At 38.9% G+C, this 18052-nt stretch overlaps 1 protein-coding gene across 1 annotated transcript in view; it reads left to right on the top strand.

The window, feature by feature from the left end:
* Positions 1 to 18052, top strand: part of RTN4IP1 (reticulon 4 interacting protein 1) — a 45300-nt gene that overhangs the window by 9460 nt on the left and 17788 nt on the right. The window contains exon 5 of the mRNA XM_039237379.1: positions 10712 to 10760. Within this exon, the coding sequence (XP_039093310.1) occupies positions 10712 to 10760 (49 nt within the window). The remainder of the gene's footprint in view (positions 1 to 10711; positions 10761 to 18052) is intronic.

Raw genomic sequence — 18052 nt, 5'->3', positions numbered from 1 at the left:
TTTGTATTTTAGAAAGTTGGCAAGATAGGGAAAACTGATTTTATTTTTTGGTGAGAAAAGTAAAGACTAAGAACCATTTAATGATAGTGATAAAGGAGAGAGCTCTGTATAAGTCAATTTTTAATCAATTAAAATGAGTTTTTTATTACTAAGAATTGTGCAGGTAAAATAACCATACTGTTGTGAAACCTTACACTTTACATTTAATGTTGGGTTGTAAAGGATTGAATGTAATGAAAGCGTAATAGCTGTATTTCTGAAAGCAGTGTGAAGATGATTCATCTAATAAAATGCTACCCTTTGTTGTAGAATTCATGGCAGATATTCATTCTAAAGGTCAACCCTGTTTATTTTTTAAGCTCTTGAGTTACTATTTAGGTCAACTACTTTGTTTAAAGTAAAGGAGTCTGGCTGCATAGATTTTTCTAGTGGTTTGTTTTCATTAATAACCTTGCATAATTCAGAGTTTTTTGACCTTTATTATTGGAGGCCCTGCATTGACATTGATGCTTTATTGTTTTGTTTTGTTCTTCCTTAAAAACATTAGACTTTCTATGCCTCTGTGACCGTAAGTGCACTATGGTTAGAGATCTCTCATTCCTTTGATCAATTCTAGGGTTCTCCACATATATTTGTTTTCAGTACACTGAAGAAGACACTTTGAGAAGAGGCAGCTAGAGTTGTTTCTAGATTCATGGATCCATGCCATGTTATTGTAATTTTGTGGGTAATTCCTTGGTACTGTGTTACCTTCTGTTTAAGCAGTAATGGCTTGGAACTGGGGAAATAGAGCCTGAGGTCCTGTCCTCCAACTCTGCTGGTGCTTCATGCGGTGACCGTGTGCATGCTATTTCCAGTCTTGCACAGTTTCCTCTACGGCAGTGGGTGTAGGACGGTGCAGGTTGTTAGGGGAGCTTTGAGCAGTGGGAAGTTTTATACCTTCTAAGGCCATCATATTGTATGTTACCTTGGGTGTGTTCATTGATTTAGCCACATATTAACCAAACCACAGTGAAATCCACTGTAAAGAGCCTCCTTAGTTCATCTCCTGAATTTCCTGCATCCCCACATACTTGGTGACCTGACCTATAGGATGCCTTGGTTCCAAGTGGCATTGAGACCTGGGCCCTGGGTGCTCTAGGAAATTTGTCTACTGAAGTGGTAATAATGGCCCACCCATCCCACTCCTTATTTGTGGGAATCGAATGAGCAATTTGAGCATCTTAAAGCTCTATAAAAAACAATTTTACATGAAGAAATTCTGATGAGAGTGGGATTTTATTATATATCAATTCAGAGGTTCCAGGGTCCAGAGTGGCTTTTTTCAGTTTGACTCTGCATTGTGGATGGAGGAGCATATTTTGGTGTCTCTAAGCCATAATTATTCTCTATTAGCTGTTGGCATTAAGGCATGTTTTAGTCTGCAATAAAGCAGGTCAGTGTTTGTTAACAGGGTCTAATAGTCTGTTTTTCTAACCAGTTAATTAAAAACAAAAACACCCATCAGCACCTTGGAGGATTTTATAGGATTTCTTTATAACAAATAGCTTTTTGAAATTAAGACCAAGCTTTCTAAGAGTTCAGCATGTTTACTTTTTCCTTTTTTGTTATATAATTGTATTTCTGCAACAACTGACCATCCGTTAACTGAGGTAATAGTTTAATATCAGTGTCACAAAAATGTGTCATTTATGCCCACACTTTGATAGCATTAGAAAATGTCAGAAGAAATGATTTTTTTTGTTACCAGCCCATCTGTAGTTTCCTCATGATTTATTAAGTTCGAAAATATAGATAACCTAGGGCTCTTGAGATGATAGACATGTTTTAAAAAATGGTTACACCAGGTATATTTTGAAGGCAGTTCAGTCTGATGGTTCTATTTATTGGTGGTGTCATGGTACATCTTGAATATTTCATGCTCCACCTGAAATTCATCTTCTACTGGGAAAGTTGTACCTTCACTCTGCTTGACAGAAGTATTAGAAAGTGTTAGAAATTGAACCGTTCCTCTTGCACAAAATAAATTTCACTTTTAAATTGTGTATACATGAAACCCAACGCAATGAATTTAGGAATGCTTTTCACTGTTTCTTACCTGATTAGGCTTTTTGACAGTAAAATTTTGTCCTATGATTGTAAATTGGGTGTCTGATTAGTTCTGTTACAGAATTACACAGGGTCCAACTTGAAAACACTGGGCCTATCCCCCACCACCACTACCACCACTGCGCTTATATCGGTCATAACATGGTTTCCTTCTTTCTGAAGCCTTCTGCCTGTTCTTCCTTGGCCCACCCACCTGTTTCTCCCCATCTCTGCTCCCACCACCCCTGTGGACTTCGGGTTTTTGTTTGCACTTGACTGGGTGGTAAGGTTAGAAGGGTAAGGGGAAGAAGAAAGAAACCCCAGCCCTTTACTTACTCGATTGGGAAGAAACTGCAGCTGAGAGAAGGAGAGGGAGGGTGGAGACTCTGGCCAGTGTAATGCAAATGAATCTTGCCTCTGCTTCTGGACCCGTTTTTTTTCCTGGAGCCCTAAGAGGGCTCAGTTAAAGAAATAGCAGAAAACTCTTTCCTGGCAATTTGTATTTTACAGATGAGTTTTCTGGGTGACTAGGATAATATCTTGGGAAGTTCGGAAGTCATTTGCTCCTCAGTGCGCCTTAACTTAGCTTCCAGCCTTGCCTTTCAGCTGCAGCTGTTCTCACCGGGGTCATAGCTGACTAAGTGGCCAACCAGATGATCTTTCTCAGTTCTTCTTATCATTTCATCTCTGTGAAGTATATGGCACTGTTAACCGCTTCCTTTTTTTTTTAATGTTTTTTTATGTTTTTTTAATAGTTTATTGTTAACCGCTTCCTTAATACTCAATTTTTCCATGGTTTCAGGACACTAGACTCCTTTAGTTTCTTTGCCTTTTTGACCAGTTCTTGTCATTTTTAGAGGACCCTTTCTTTCTCCAGGCCTTAACCATTACTGTTCTCCCAGTGTCCACTCCATCATTACTCTCTCTCTCAGAGGTCTCTCACCTGCTCCCAGCTTGTTTGTATATTAGGGTAGCTCGCAGATCTGTGTCTAACCTTAAGGTCTCTGCTGAGTTTCAGTTAGATGTCGTCTTTGTATTTGAAATTCAACTGGTGCAAAACAAGACTTCCTGAGTGCCATCCTGACTCTTCCGCTATATTCTTGATGTCCATTAACTGACATTTCCCTTAAGCTGAAACCTGATACTGCTTCCAAACAATGCGTCCTTCCCCTCCACGGCACAACTTGTTGTTCATGTCCTGTAAAATTTAGGATGGTTATCAAGCTGGGAAAAAAATGTCTTCCAAGCTTCTTAAATGCAGGAGCTGTAAGATTTCTAGGCATTCCAAGTTTTCTCATGCAGGGAGTAAGCCTCAAATACTTTTGCATTTTAATTGATAGTCCTAATTTGTTAGCTTGGTGTTGATGTCTTTCCAGTAGTGGTGTCAAATGACGAAAATAATACAAACGTGCTAGTGCATTTATCCTGTATTCAAGGGAAAACAAGCCATAGATTGGGGAGCACAGTGCATCACAAACAGTGGATCACTCTTGCTGAAGGATTTTAGGCAGGAGCGAGTGTCATAGAGCCTTAGAAGAGGCAGCATGGAAATGGCGTGGTTGGCCAGGAGGTCAGTGATTTCCTTATGAGGCTAGTGGGGCCTAGTAAGGTCAGCTATCTAAAGCTGAGTTGGAGAATTCCTTGACAGGGATGCGTTCTTTGTAAGTGCAGACTTACTTAGGTTTAGATTTATGACGTGGGCTAGGCCATAGGGCAGCTTCCATTTTGTGGGTCCTGATATACAAATTAATTTATTAGTGGTATATTGTAAATTTTTACATGTCTTTTAATTGGAAGAACTTTCTACAGACTAGCTTCTGGTTCTGTACATCTCAAACCTTGTTTAACCATTTTTCTCCTTCACTACTTGCCTAATCCAGTGCTAGGTTCCTCAGTAATTTGTCTTATAATAAGACAACAATTTTTGATGCTTTATTGTGTTAACTTGATATGAGGTAGGAGTATTCCTGGAAGGCATTCTTAAGCAGGAACAGCCTGTAATAACTTAACTCTACTTAGAAAGGACTATGAACTGCATCAGTATTTTCCACTAAACCCAAAGCAAATGTATTTCCAAATGCACTTCCCTTCCCTCTGGGCTAGCATGTCCTGAACCCTGTCAGTTCCATGGTTCCCTTCAGCCAGATCTTGTATTACCTGTCAAGAGGGGAAGTGTAAAGGAGGGTGTAGAAATGGAAAGAGACAGAAATTTTAGTGGATTGTGGTTAACAAAGGAGGAAAAATCATTTTCTTCTACCTGAGTTCTCTGCTGAGCCCTCTGTAACAAAAGATTAACAAGAGAAAAACAGTTTATTAATATGTATACCACATATTAACAAGGTACAATTAGAGGAAAATGAGGAACTCAAATGGTTAGCTTAGAATTCAGGCTAAAAAACATCTCCAGCTGAAGACAGACGAGAGAAACGTGGGGAAGGCCAGTTGTGCAGAGGTTACAAGGAAAAGCAAGGTAAAATTTGTTGTACAGATTGAAGTTGGCGCCTCCTCCACTGATAAGAGTCTAAAGTTATCTCTAGGGATTAACCTTTGCCCTTCCTGGTAGCTAGAAGAGGAGGTATGCCCTTGTAAGTGTATGCCCTTCTCTTAGGCAAACAGAGGAAGGGCAGGAGCTTGCTTGTACCTGCTGCTGCTTAACTGCCTTCAGCCCAAAATAATCTTTATGCCAATGGTGGTATATTTGGGGGCAACATCTCTGCCGCCCTTCGTTAGCATGTATCATTTGCAAATTTTACAAAAATCTATGTCCATGCAGGTATTTTCTGAGAGGTTTGTCTCAGGGCCTTGTGTAAGGAAAGCACCTGGAGCCAAAGCTTCACTGGCTCTGCAGAGAAGGAAAGTAGGATTTTCTTCTGGTCTAAGCTCTGGCCTGGGGCCCTTGTAAACACAAGACAGATTAAAAAGGGAAAAGCACATCCATTCATGAGTTTTACATGACCTGAGACTTTCATAAGAAAATGAAGATCTGAAGAAGTGGTTAAACTTGAGTGTTTTTATGCTACGTTTAATGAAGAGCGAAGAGCCTTTAAAAAAATATGTGACAGGACAAATGGTATGAACCACGCACAATCAACTGGGAAATTTAGCAAGCAAGGCCTTTTGGTTGGGATTCTTCTCTGTACCCTTCTGTCTTGGAGATAAGGATGGGATGGGAGCATACCTCTCACATGAGGGTCTTAGGACCTTCGTCAAGAAAGAAGGACTTGGAGTCCTTCCCGTATATGCTGTTTCTCAACTTCGGTTAACTTAAAATATTCATGCCAAGGTGCCATTTTGGGGGTTGATGTGTCCTGAACCCTGTCAGCTCTGTGGTAAATTTTTCTCCGATCAACTATGCTCCTTTTGTCTCTTATCCATCGTATTGTTGCCATCATAAACATTCCTTCCTAACATCTTCCTTTCTTCTCTCTGTTCTACACCAGATTGAAGGAACTGGTGATTTGGGATAGTTTCTACTGCTTGTCCCCTTTGGGGAGATGTGTTCCTAGTATCCCTGGTTGAAATTCTGAATTTCATTACCCACAGAATCATTGTTATAGTGTGTATGAGGTTCTTGGTCCATTATGGGTTAGCTAAGCCTTAATAAATGGCTACCCTGGGCACTTTGCCAACACATATAAATAGCATTGTTTTCATGGGAAAATGTGTTTACAGTTCCAAACAACTAATTCACACATGAACTCGTCTGCAAATTGGGGAATGTCTACATGAAATACAGAGGCTTAGAAGGGGACACACAAATCTAGGCTATCTTGGCCGAGTGTGGTTGATTTGTCATGTAGTTCTACTTATTCAGGTTAAGTTTCTCACTTTAAGAAGTAAATTTAGCATATTATATTTTGCTGTATTACCCTTCTTTCCCCCAGTTTTAAAAGCATGAGAAACTAAATGAGTTTATAACATTTTCAGTAGCATCCCTAGGTTTTATATTAATTTAAAAAAATTTTTTTAATGTTTATTTTTAACATTAAAATAATGTTAAACTCGCAGACAGACTGTGAGTGGGGGAGGGCAAAGAGAGAGAGACACACAGAATTGAAGTAGGCTTCAGGCCCTAAGCTGTTGGCACAGAGCCTGACAGTGGACTCGAACTCACGAGCTGCTAGATTATGACCTGAGCCAAAGTCGGACGCTTAACCCACTGAGCCACCCACGGGCCCCTATATTAATTTAATTTGATCTAATTTAGTTTAGAGTGCGAGTTGGGAAGAGGGGCAGAGGGAGAAAGAGAGAATCTCAAGCTGAGCTTGAGGCCTAATATCGGGCTCAGTCTCACAACCCTGAGACCATGAGCGGAACTGAAATGAAGAGTCAGATGCTCAACCAGCTGAGCCACCTAGGTGCCCCATCATCATCCTTAGGTTTTAAAGACCCTTTGTTTCTACCTATGGAAGAGTTAGCCATATTTAAATCATCTTTGTTCCTAAGCCATTAGGTTTTAAATAAAAGACTCTGTAATTTTGCAATGTGGCTCCCCCGCCCCCCCAACAAGCACATTGTCTGGGGGGAATCATGGAAGTCATAAACTTCTTTGTTAGAAAAATGGGGAAACTAAATATAAATTTAAATAAGATTGAAAAAGTCAGTTTTTCTTTTTCATCATTTCCCAGGATATGAATCTGAGGCAGGCAGGTTCAGTTAGTTGAGAGAGTTGGGACTAGAACCCACATCTCTATCTCAGGCTAAGCTAGGATATAGAAATTTGAAAGTTTATGCCTTGTTTCTGGATCTCTGACTATTTTGTATTATGTTTCATATATTTTTTATTTGCAAGGCATTTTGGGTGTTGATGCCTTACCTCTTCAGGCTGTCTTCCTGAAAATGTGAATGTAGAGGACTTGGGTGCCCAAATACAGTAAAAAGTGATTCAGTCATGGAAAAGAAGCCAACAGTGAGTTAGTATGTTAATGTATGTTTAGGCAGAATTCAGAGATTAGGCAGAAGCGACCGAGAAAATCAGGTTGTAGGGCTTAAGAATGCATATGCAGTGTTATAATTATTCATACTTTCTCACGTATTTTTTTTTTAATCTCTGCCACAGTGCAGATCCTACTGACTTCAAAAAAGAGCTCCACATGTGAACTTAGGAAGTAAGAGAGGAACATGATTAAAATTCTTGGCAATTTTGAATCATAGTGCTTTTTCCAAATACAGCATTTTCTGGGTACTTACTGTATACAATAAGCAATATTCTTCACTCAGCAAATAGACTTCTGCTTCAATGAGGCTTGAATATATAGTGTGACCATTATAGCAAGCTGGGTAGAAAGTGTTTCCGCTGTATAGCACTTCAGTGAAGGGCCACTGGGGGTAAGCAACAGTGGTGATTTTCCCTTTGTATTGGAAGTGCTTTGAAGAGTACAAGAATAGTTAGTTCAGCCACAGGACTTCAAACCATGGAGGACTAATCGACCTATTGCTGGCCTTGAAAATTCATTTTGCCTACTGTCCTTTTTTTGAGACTTTGAAGAAAAGTGCAGGTCCCGATTGAATCTGCACAAAACCTGGAGTTTGCAGGACCAGAGAATGGTGTGTCCCTAGGTCGTCTTCACAAGCTGACTGACTGTATGTGGCACCCCAGCTGGCTTTGCGCCTTGCCTGGTTTGCACTTGGAGGCGCCATCAGGTGGCAACATCAGGAACTGAAGCTGCTCTTGTAGAACCACTCCCTCTGCCAAGCACTGCTGTGAAACAGTTTTGCTTTTTAATTTGGATAAACAAGGCTGCTTTGGGTCAAGAGTTATGGGGAGGCGATGAGCTGACAATAATACAGCTGGAGATGTATCTGGCAGTTGGACCCTTTAGCAGCCATTATACTTGGTATCCTCTTTTTTTTGTTGTCGTTTATTTTGAGAGAGAGGGAGAGTAGGGGAGGGGCAGAGAGAGAGGAGAGGGAGAGAATCCCATGCAAGCGCCGCACTGTCAGCACAGAGCCCAACTCAGGGGCTGAAACCCACGAACGTTGAGATCATGACCTGAGCCAAAATCAAGAGGCTGATGCTTTACTGACTGAGCCTCCCAGGTGTCCCTGGTATCCTCTTAATACAGCATTCCCAGGGAGAGAACTAGAAGTGAACTTCAAACTTTTCAAATCATAATGCAGTCTTCCAAATATCAGAGTGATACTCTCACTTGAGGTAGTAGCAATTGTTGCCGCGATTGTAGGGTAAACTGCTAATTTGGATGATATTTAAAGCCAGGAGACGTCAGGCATCTGTTATATCCATGGTGGGATGCCCAGTGCTGTATAGTATGTGGTCTCTGCTCTCAAAGCCTACCAGAATAGCTTGGAAAGCAAACGTATGGGTGAAAGTTAACAGCATGGCAAATGCCAAATGCATGGCATTGATACCTGGTTTGGGGCTTTTTTAGGGGTGCAGGAAAATGGATTTGGCCCCTAGGGCAGGGAGATCTCAGCAAGCACTGAAGACATTTGAGGGTCTGAGGAATGAGCCAGTATGCATGGGACTCAGGCCTAAGAGTGAGGGGCTAAGGGAGTTCTATTTAGGAAATAGAAGTCAGAGTTGAGATGAAGATAGATTGTGAAGGATTTTACATGAATGTTTGACTTATTACATTTTTATAAAAATGGGCCAGAATGAGAAGGAGAATATTTCATGGATGAATTAATTTGGGGGTATGTCTGTGAGGCAGTTTTAATGCCTCCCATTCTCCCTCCATTTAGGAAGTACTCAAGCTATTAAATGTGTGAATTGAAAGATTTTAGAGGAGTTCATCTTTGAGGTTTTTTCCATTCTGTGCACGTTGTAATTCTTTGAAAATTAAAAGTAATTTTTCTGAAAGGAACACGGTTTAACAAGGAGACTTGTTTTAATTACATTTAGTAGTATTACTTTCAAAGGGGATAGCTGGCTCAGAAATTTTAGTAGTAACTTTTAAGACCTACAGGGTGACAAATAGCCTTCTGTGATTTGGGTAAGAGAGAAAAACATAAAATGAAACCAGGGTTAGGATTGTAGACAGAATGCACGTCCTGAGATCCTGTGTACTTGTCAGAGACAGGTGGCAAAATTCTCTAGACTTCCTAGCTGCCAAGTCAAAGAGGAACCTGCATAGTTTGGGAAACTGGAGCTGAGAGAGAGGAAGTCATTTTGGTCTGGGACCAAGCTGATAGGAACTCAGGAAAGGCGTGTTAAGGGCAGTGAGAGAGGCACGGAATCCAAATCCCAAAATAGCAAAAATGATTTGGGATGTTAGATGGTATCCGTGGCAATAAAATGAAACAGAAGGTAAGATGAGGAGTGAGACAGGGCAAGGGAGAGAGCCTGGAGGATGTGGGAGCGAACAGCAACCCAGACAGAGGAAATGACTCTGAGAAGGCCCTGAGGTAGAAGACTTGTCTGGAGTGTTGAGGGAGCAGCAGGGAGGTCGTTGAGGCTAGAGTAGAGTGATTGAGGTACAGAACTGAGGAGATGTTGGTGGAGGGAGGGAAAGGGGAGAGAGGGACCCACAACAGCATCCCTGCAGTTTTACAGTTACAGGTAAATAGAAGCTTAGCTACTCCCACCTTTGGTCTTTAGAAAAACATTTTTCTGTGTGTGCTCATGAAGAGAGTGAAGAATTCTCCTCACAGTGTCTCCTTAGCCAAAATGGCATCAAATATCAAACACTTTTTATAATGTCCCTCGTTCTAGGTTGGTAGCATAACACCGAAGTGCAGTTAATACAAACGATTTTCTAGGGACCTAAAACGACACAGTACAAATAGGCACTTCGCCGGTGCTCTAGCTTAATTCAAGAAGAAAAGGTAAGCGTCTGTAAAGCAGTAATTCTTGACTTGTGATTCTCTCACGGCTCACATACTTCTTTGGGAAAATTGGTCTGTGTCCCTGTCCTCCCCAATGCTTGTATACAGAATCACACCAGATTTTGCATGTTATTAGAGCCACTTCACTCTTTCAGAGGGTGCCCCCACCCCCACTCACCCGGTAAACTCCAGGCTGCACACCCTTGGTCTAGAGGGCCAAGAGGGCTCCAGGGAGCAAATGTACTAAAAACCTGGGGCCCCAGGTTGTTTGTGCTGATAGGACAGATTTGTCTGCTTTAACAGGAAGCCAAATTGAGGATCAGATTGATTTCCATTTATGAAAGTTGTTGAGCTTGTCGGGACATGTCTGAACAAAAGACATTTATTCCACTTTGACAGGAACGTGGTGAGGAATGTGGTTTTTCTTGGAGAGCTATTGAATCTCCTATAACAAACTAAAAAGGATCCCATGCTTCCCTCTTATAGAGAAAGTTATGGTAATTTTAGCCTGGAAAAATTGTGAGGCATATGTTACTAAGAACCGTCCGAGCGACTTAAAAAAAAAAAACAATATGTTGGTATTTTTGGTGTTTTGATATTTTTGGTATTTGGTATTCTTGGTAAAGAGTTCATAGAATGTTTAATTTTAAGCATTTACAGATTCATTGTGAGCCTAAAATGAAAATCCTTGTGTGATATAATCTTGGGAACCTGAATGACTTTATTTGCTTTGGGGATTATTGGTCTTTGAGCCAGTTCATATTGAAAACCTCTTGTTTACTTATCCAGTTATGTTGACCTAATGTTTTCATTAATTGTGGTTTCTTTTGCATTGCAGTGTTTTAATCTTGGGTGCCTCAGGCGGAGTTGGTACTTTTGCCATACAGGTAAGACCATTTTTTTAATCTTGTGAATAAGAAGATTATTTTCATAAATTTATAAATTCACACATTATAAATTATTATTTTAATGCTGGGAGAAAGATAGGTTCAGTAAATTCATTTTACTTTCAGTTTGCCCTTCGAAGAAGGAAATTTCCTAATATAGAAGGAAGGATTAACATCGCCAGTGGTTTAATATATGAGCTAGTTAACTGATGTCCTCTATAACAAATGTAGGAATGCTTTTTGGAAGGAAGGCTAGGGACAGTGCAGGTGGATGAACTGAAGTTTATAATTGGTAGAAATTGATAAGTGGATTCTAAAATGTATACAGAAATGTAGCCGCCAAAAACACTGTAAAGATGGCAGTATTTCCCCAAAGTGATCTACAGATTCAGTGCAGTCCTATCAAAATGGCAACTGCCTTTTTTGCAAAAATGAACAAACTGATCCTAAAATGCATATGGAATTGCAAGGGACCCCAAATTGACAATCTTGAAAAAGGACAAAGTTGGAGGATATACATTTCTCGATTTTAACACTTAAAACTACAGTAATCAAAACAATGTGATACTGGCATAAAGGTGAACATACAGATCAATGGAATAGAATTGAGCACCCAGAAATAAGACCATACATCTATGGTCAATTGATTTTTTTACTAGGGTGGTGAGACCATCAAATAGGGAAAAGAACCATCTTTTCAGTTAATGGTGCTGAAAAGATACCCACATGCAGAAGAATGAAGTTGGATCCCTACTGTACATCATATGTGAAAACTAACTCAGCCTGGGTCAAAGACCTAAACACAAGAGCTAAAACTGTTGAACTTTTAGAAGTAAACAAGAGTAAATCTTCATGCCCTTGGATTTGGCAGCAGACTTTTAGGTATGACCCCAAAAGCACAAACACCAGAAGAAAAAAAAAACAGATAAATTGGACTTCATCAAAATTAAAAGTTTTTGTGCCTCAAAGACAATAAGAAAGGAAAAAAGACGACTCACAGGGAGCAAATATTTGTAAATCATTTTTCTAATAAGAGTATAATATCCAGAATATGTAAAGAATTCTTACAATTCAGGGTGCCTGGGTGGCTCAGTCGGTTGAGCGTCTGACTTCGGCTCAGGTCATGATCTCACAGTTCGTGGGTTCAAGCCCTTCATTGGGCTCTGTGCTGACAGCTAGCTCAGAGCCTGGAGCCTGCTTCAGATTCTGTGTCTCCCTCTCTCTCTGACCCTCCCCTGCTCACACTGTCTCTCTCTCTCTCTCTCTCTCTCTCTCTCAGAAATAAATAAGACATTAAAAAAAAATTAGAAAAAGAATTCTTACAACTCAACAAAAGACAACACCATTAAAAAATTAGCAAAGGACTTGAATAGACTTTTTTTTCCCAGAGAAGATATACAAATGGCCAATAAGCCCATGGAAGGACAGTCAGCATCATTATCCATTAGGAAAATGCAAATCGAAACCATAGTGAAATATCACTTCACACCTACTAGGATGGCTATTGAAAAAAAGAAAACAGAAAATGGCCATGTTGACCAGGATGTAGAGAAACTGAAATCCTCATACGTGCTAGGGGGAATGTAAAATGCTGCAGTTGCTATGGAAGACAGTTTGGCAGTTCCTTAAAATGTTAAACATAGAATTACCATATGACCAAGTAGTTCCAGGAACACCTGCATGGCTCAGTTGGTTAAGATGCCTACTTGTGATCTCAACTCCGGTTGTGATTTCACAGTTCATGAGATTGAGCCCGGAGTCAGGCTCTGTGCTGACAGTGCAGAGCCCGCTTGGAATTCTCTCTCTCTGCTCCTCCCCTGCTTGTGCATGCATGTACACACTCATTCTCTCCCTCTCTCTCTCTCTCTCTCTCTCTCAAAATAAACAAACATGAAAAGAAAAAGACTTAGTAGTTCTATTCCTAGGTATATACCCGAGAGAAATAAAAGCATATGTTCAGACAAAACCTTGTACATAGATTTTCATAGCAGCATCCATATTCATGGTAGCCAAAGAGTGGAAACAACCATAATGTTGTATCACTTGATGGATAAAGAAAATGTGGTCGATACATACACAGTGAAATGTCATTCAGCCATAAAAAGGATGAAGTTCTGATGCATGATACAACATTGATCAGCCTTCAGAACGTTATGCTAAGTGAAAGTATCCAGACACAGCAGGGCACGTTTTGTATTGTTGCATTTATATCCTGTCCAGAAATAGCAAATCCATAGAGACAGAAAGCAGATTAGTGATTGCCAAGGGCTGCGGAAGGAGGGAATGGAGGATGACTACTTAATGGACATGGGGTTTATTTTTGAGGTAAGGAAAATGTTCTAGATATTAGACAGTGGTGATGGTTGTACAACATTGTGTATATACCTAATGACTTATATACTTTAAAATTGCTGAAATGTTGAATTTTATGTTTTTATATGAATTTTGCCTCAAACAGAAGAAAATAAAACAGTGCCCTGAACTTCCAGGAACAGGATGGCACCTAGTGGCTGCTCCCGTTACGGCTGAATGTTTAACTGACTGGCTCCTGGGGGAGGGGGCTTAATGTGCAAGGAGAGGCCCTGTCTGCAATATGGGGCTAGTGAGCATACACAGAGGCTTGGCCACGTCACTTTCCAGAAGGGAGACGTCAGGTGCTTTGCTCTCCCACCCAGTTCCCACCTCGATCTTCTGAAGACCCAGATAGTGCTGGAATTTTTCATCTACCTGCTAACTAAATTAGGGGAAAGGGAGAGGGCTTCTAGGAGATGCACACCTTGACTTCAAGTCAAATGGAGGTTAATGAATAACTAAATGGAGGAAAAGAGAAATACCATATCCTGCTGGTTGGAGTGTAAATTGGTACAAGCACTTTGGAAAATCACTGGGCACCATCTACTAAGTCTGAATGTAGATGGCTTTATGGCAACCCAAAATTTCCACTTTTATGAATATTCTCTATAATTATGTATACAGTTAACATGCATGTACGAGAATTATAGATATCACCCCCCCATTGGAAACAACTCAGATGTTCATCAACAGGTAAAATGGATAAATTGTGTTATAGTCTTACATTGGAATATTATATAGTCATGAAAATGGTAGTCTCACACAATGAAGTACATGAATCTTACGAGCAGCATATTAGTGAAAGAAGTCAGAGACGGCCAATTCTGTTCCATTTAATGACATCCAGGAGCAGGTGAAACTAAACAATGGTGTTTAAGGATGCCTACCTAGAGAGTAAAACTAAAAAAAAAAAAAAAAAAAAAAAAAAAAAAAAAGAAAAGGGTCATGTAATAGTCTGGATGGTGATATTACTTTTAAGAGAGTGANAAAAAAAAAAAAAAAAAAAAAAAAAAAAAAAAAAAAAAAAAAAAAAAAAAAAAAAGGTAAAAAGGGTCATGTAATAGTCTGGATGGTGATATTACTTTTAAGAGAGTGAGGGGGCTTTGGAAGGAGAAAGTAAGGAAGCTCATAAGCATGATGTACTAGTTCTTAATATGGAGTGATGCTTACAGTATTTGTTTCGTAATAATTTAAGCTATGCATTTGTATTCTATGTACTTTTTTGTGTTATATTTTACAACAAAAATATTTTTATTAGTTTTTTTAATATTTATTTTTGAGAGAGAGAGAAAGAGTGTGAGCCAAGGAGGGGCAGAGAGAGAGGGAGACACAGACTCTGAAGCAGGCATCAGGCTCTGAGCTGTCAGCACTGAGGTCAACGCAGGGCTTGAACCCACAAACTGTGAGACCGTGACCTGAGCTGAAGTAGGATGCTTAACTGACTGAGCCACATAAAAATATTTTAATAAAATAAGAACAGTAATAGAAAAGTATCAAGGTTTGATCTCACACTAAATTACCATGAGAATGAAGAGTAGAATAACATATCTGCAGACAATAATAGCACATCAGACAAATGTAACCTATGATTTCTAATTTTTTTTTTAAGTAGGTTCCACATCCAATGCAGGGCTTGAACTCATAACCCTGAGATTTAGTCACCTGCTCTACCGACTGTGCTAGTCAGGTGCCCCCAAATATAGCCTTCAATTTCAAAACAAGTTTAAAGAATTAAAAATACAAGACATGAAAAAACAAAAAAACAGAATTGGAAAAACTCAGGGAAAAAATATAAAAATAAACCAAAAAATTATTTAGCAATGAAGACTAAACGAGAAGGAATTCAATAGCATTAAACACAATCCATAAATGCCGCCCTAAATAGAATGTGCAAATAGGAAAAAGTTCAAATCACAAAAGAAAACAAGTAAAACAGATGCAAGAGAGAGTCAAATATTGAAGACAGGAAAGAAGATTGATATATGGATAGTAGGAATCTCTGAAGAAAAAAACCAAAACAAGGGAATTGAACAAATACTAAAATCTGTAATTGAAGAAACTTCTCTATTTTCCTAAAATTAAATGATTTGAAACTACTTATTACATGACCATGGCACTTCTCTAAGAACAGGGTCCTAGAATGAGCAATACCAAGGAAAACTCTAGTAAAATTACTGGTTTTTAAAGAAAAAAAAACAAACCTTGGGACACCTTAAAAAAGTCACTTCTGTGACTCAGAAGTAAAAATTATATTAGCATCAGACTTTTTGACAGCAGTGCTGTTTACACCGGGGGAAAGGATGGAATAACCTATTTCGTACACTCTTGCTTGAGTGTCTTCATACTAATTCTCTATACAGCCAAACTGGCCTTCATGTAAAAAGATCACATACGAACTGTTAATAACTTGTAAGAACTTGGGGAATATGTTTTTACCCTTTCTGAGAAATCTATAGCATGAGCTTCTGACAACTGAAATGACTGGTGAGACATCAAAATAAGGACTAGTGGGAAATGTTAAGTGTAAATTTATCTGTAGAACTGAAACTAAGAGTTTGGAAAGAGTACATTGTGTAACAGCTCTGGTGAGGTAAATATAGCACAACTCTTTTAAAAGGGGGAAAATTGGGAGAGCATATATTAAAATTCTAATGCTTTTATTAATCAGGTCAGTTGTGTTAGTAATAATGTCAGTACTCAGAAACTATGTGTATAATGTACAGTAGAAAAAACAGGTACTTATGGCATATTTTAATTGTCATGCCTTGTGTCTTGGACAGCCAGGATTTTATGTGTGGAGAAAGGAGATGCAGGTAAAATGGGAAATTTAAGTAGAAGCTTTGTAGCCCTGAATTTGAATTGGAGGTATCAATATGAACTCAAGAGATACTTTGTGTATGTAAAGCTATCTCTTGATAGATCATTGCTCACTAAAAGAATGCAGAGCTTGGAGAGGCAGCAGATTCTAGATCTAGAATACAAAATGTACAGAAATGAGCCTAGAATATATGAAATAGCAGGAAAACTATCAAAAATTACTTGAGCCCTGTCAAAAAGACTTGAGAGCTGGGTTGCCTGGGTGGCTCCGTTGGTTAAACATCCAAATTCAGCTCCGGTCATGATCATGAGGTTCACACATTCAAGCTTTTAATCAGGTTCTCTGCTGTCAGTGGGGAGCCTGCTTTGGATCCCCTGTCCCCCCCCCTCTCTCCCCTGGTTGTGCGTGTGCTCTCTCTCAAAAATAAACATTAAAAAAAAAAAAAAAAGTAGGAGCGAACTTGAAGAAGCTGTCAAAGATGTGACAATTTGAGCTTCAGTAATAGTTATACAATGGATTAAAACCCTTCAAGATACATGAGTCAATATATATTTTTTAAATGGTCACTTTTGGAAAATGATAGTGAAGCAATTTATTTTATAAACTGGTAAAGGAGAAATAGTTATTTGTCTTGCCTTTCCTTTAAGAACTGTATACCTGAATAAGCACAATAATATGAGTGGAGATGTTTCTTTATAATAGCATCCCAACTACTAAATGAAAAAAGAATTAGAATATCGCTATTTTACAACCGCCATTAAATAGCTGCTAAGATCTTCAGAAGAGCAATAACCAGACATTATATGCCTCTTAGGGTTTTGCTAGACAGTATCCATAGTCTCATAAGGAGACTGAAAGAGAAAACACAGAGGACAAAGCAGCATGTGCAGTTGCCTCCTGAGTGTTCAATCAGAAGTCCAGACTGTGGGAAACTCTATGGGTCAGATGGCCTGGATTCTGCCACCAATAAATTATAAGAAGGGTTAAAAGAGGAACCTATAGTTTAAAAAGAGACTTAAAAGCCTCTTATTTTTAAAATGCAGAAGACTGAACTGAAGTTTCTAGGAAATGCATAGTTGGGTGATAAAACTATTTTTTATAATGGAAGGAGATGATTACTTTAAATATCATGATAATGATGGCTTCTTAGAAGGGAGGGGCTTGTGGCTGGACACCTGCAAGAGATTTTAGCATGCTCACCACATCCTCCCTCTTTATCGGAGTGGGGTCTACCTTCTAGGCATTTTTTATACTTGTGTTTTATTGAAATAATCCTTTTTTAAAGCTAAAACTGTTTTTGAAAGTCTTTAATAGTGTTCAAAGATACAAGATAGTTCTAAGTGGGAGAGGAAAAGCTAGGAATTTGAGGGAAAAAAATCATTGAACTGTTTCAACATGAGACCTATTCTTCCTGAGGATTTAAGACACATATTAAATGCTTACAACATAATTTCATTTTTCCTTAACAGTTTTTAAGATGGATACTGGATATTCATCTTGGATTATGTTTTGCACCTACTTTAGTTTGGGGCTTGCTGCTAATGGCAGCATGTCATTATACTCAAGTAGTTCTGTTTATAGTCCGCAAACATAGTAAATTGTATATGAGGTCACTCCTAAATGTTTTAATTCTCCTCAGATTTCCAGGGCATATAAATCCTTGGTCAATATTGCTTTTTAAAAGTGAAAAGTTAGGTAAGATTATGGATGGTTTTAAAATTCTATGTTTAGTTTTTATATTTACCAGATATTTATTAGTACCTATGTACGCCAGAGTAGGGATTCAGTGGTGGACACAATAAACACAGATCTCTTATCTTCTAATGAACCTTTGCAATTCATATAAAGAAAGCTCAGGAAATTGATACATGGGACAGGATTGAGAAAACAATTGATCTGTTATGATTTATGATCATCAGTACAAAAATAACTCCATGAACTTCAAACAACTATTTTCAGGCTGCTAATGCCTCCCCCCCCTCCCTTTTAATTCTGTGGAACTGTTGTAGAAAAGAACAGCAATTTTGGAGCAGGATGCCTTCTGTATACTTAATCTTAAATAACATTAGAATTCAGTTCTGTTTACTTAAGTCTAGTTGTTCCTTATTTTAAAATGTAAGGC

Source organism: Hyaena hyaena, unplaced genomic scaffold (genome assembly GCF_003009895.1).
Source record: "Hyaena hyaena isolate Hyena2069 unplaced genomic scaffold, ASM300989v1 scaffold_123, whole genome shotgun sequence".
NCBI lineage: Eukaryota > Metazoa > Chordata > Mammalia > Carnivora > Hyaenidae > Hyaena > Hyaena hyaena.
The sequence above is the reverse complement of the archived record's forward strand: the minus strand, read 5'-3'. Positions and strand labels throughout refer to the sequence as shown.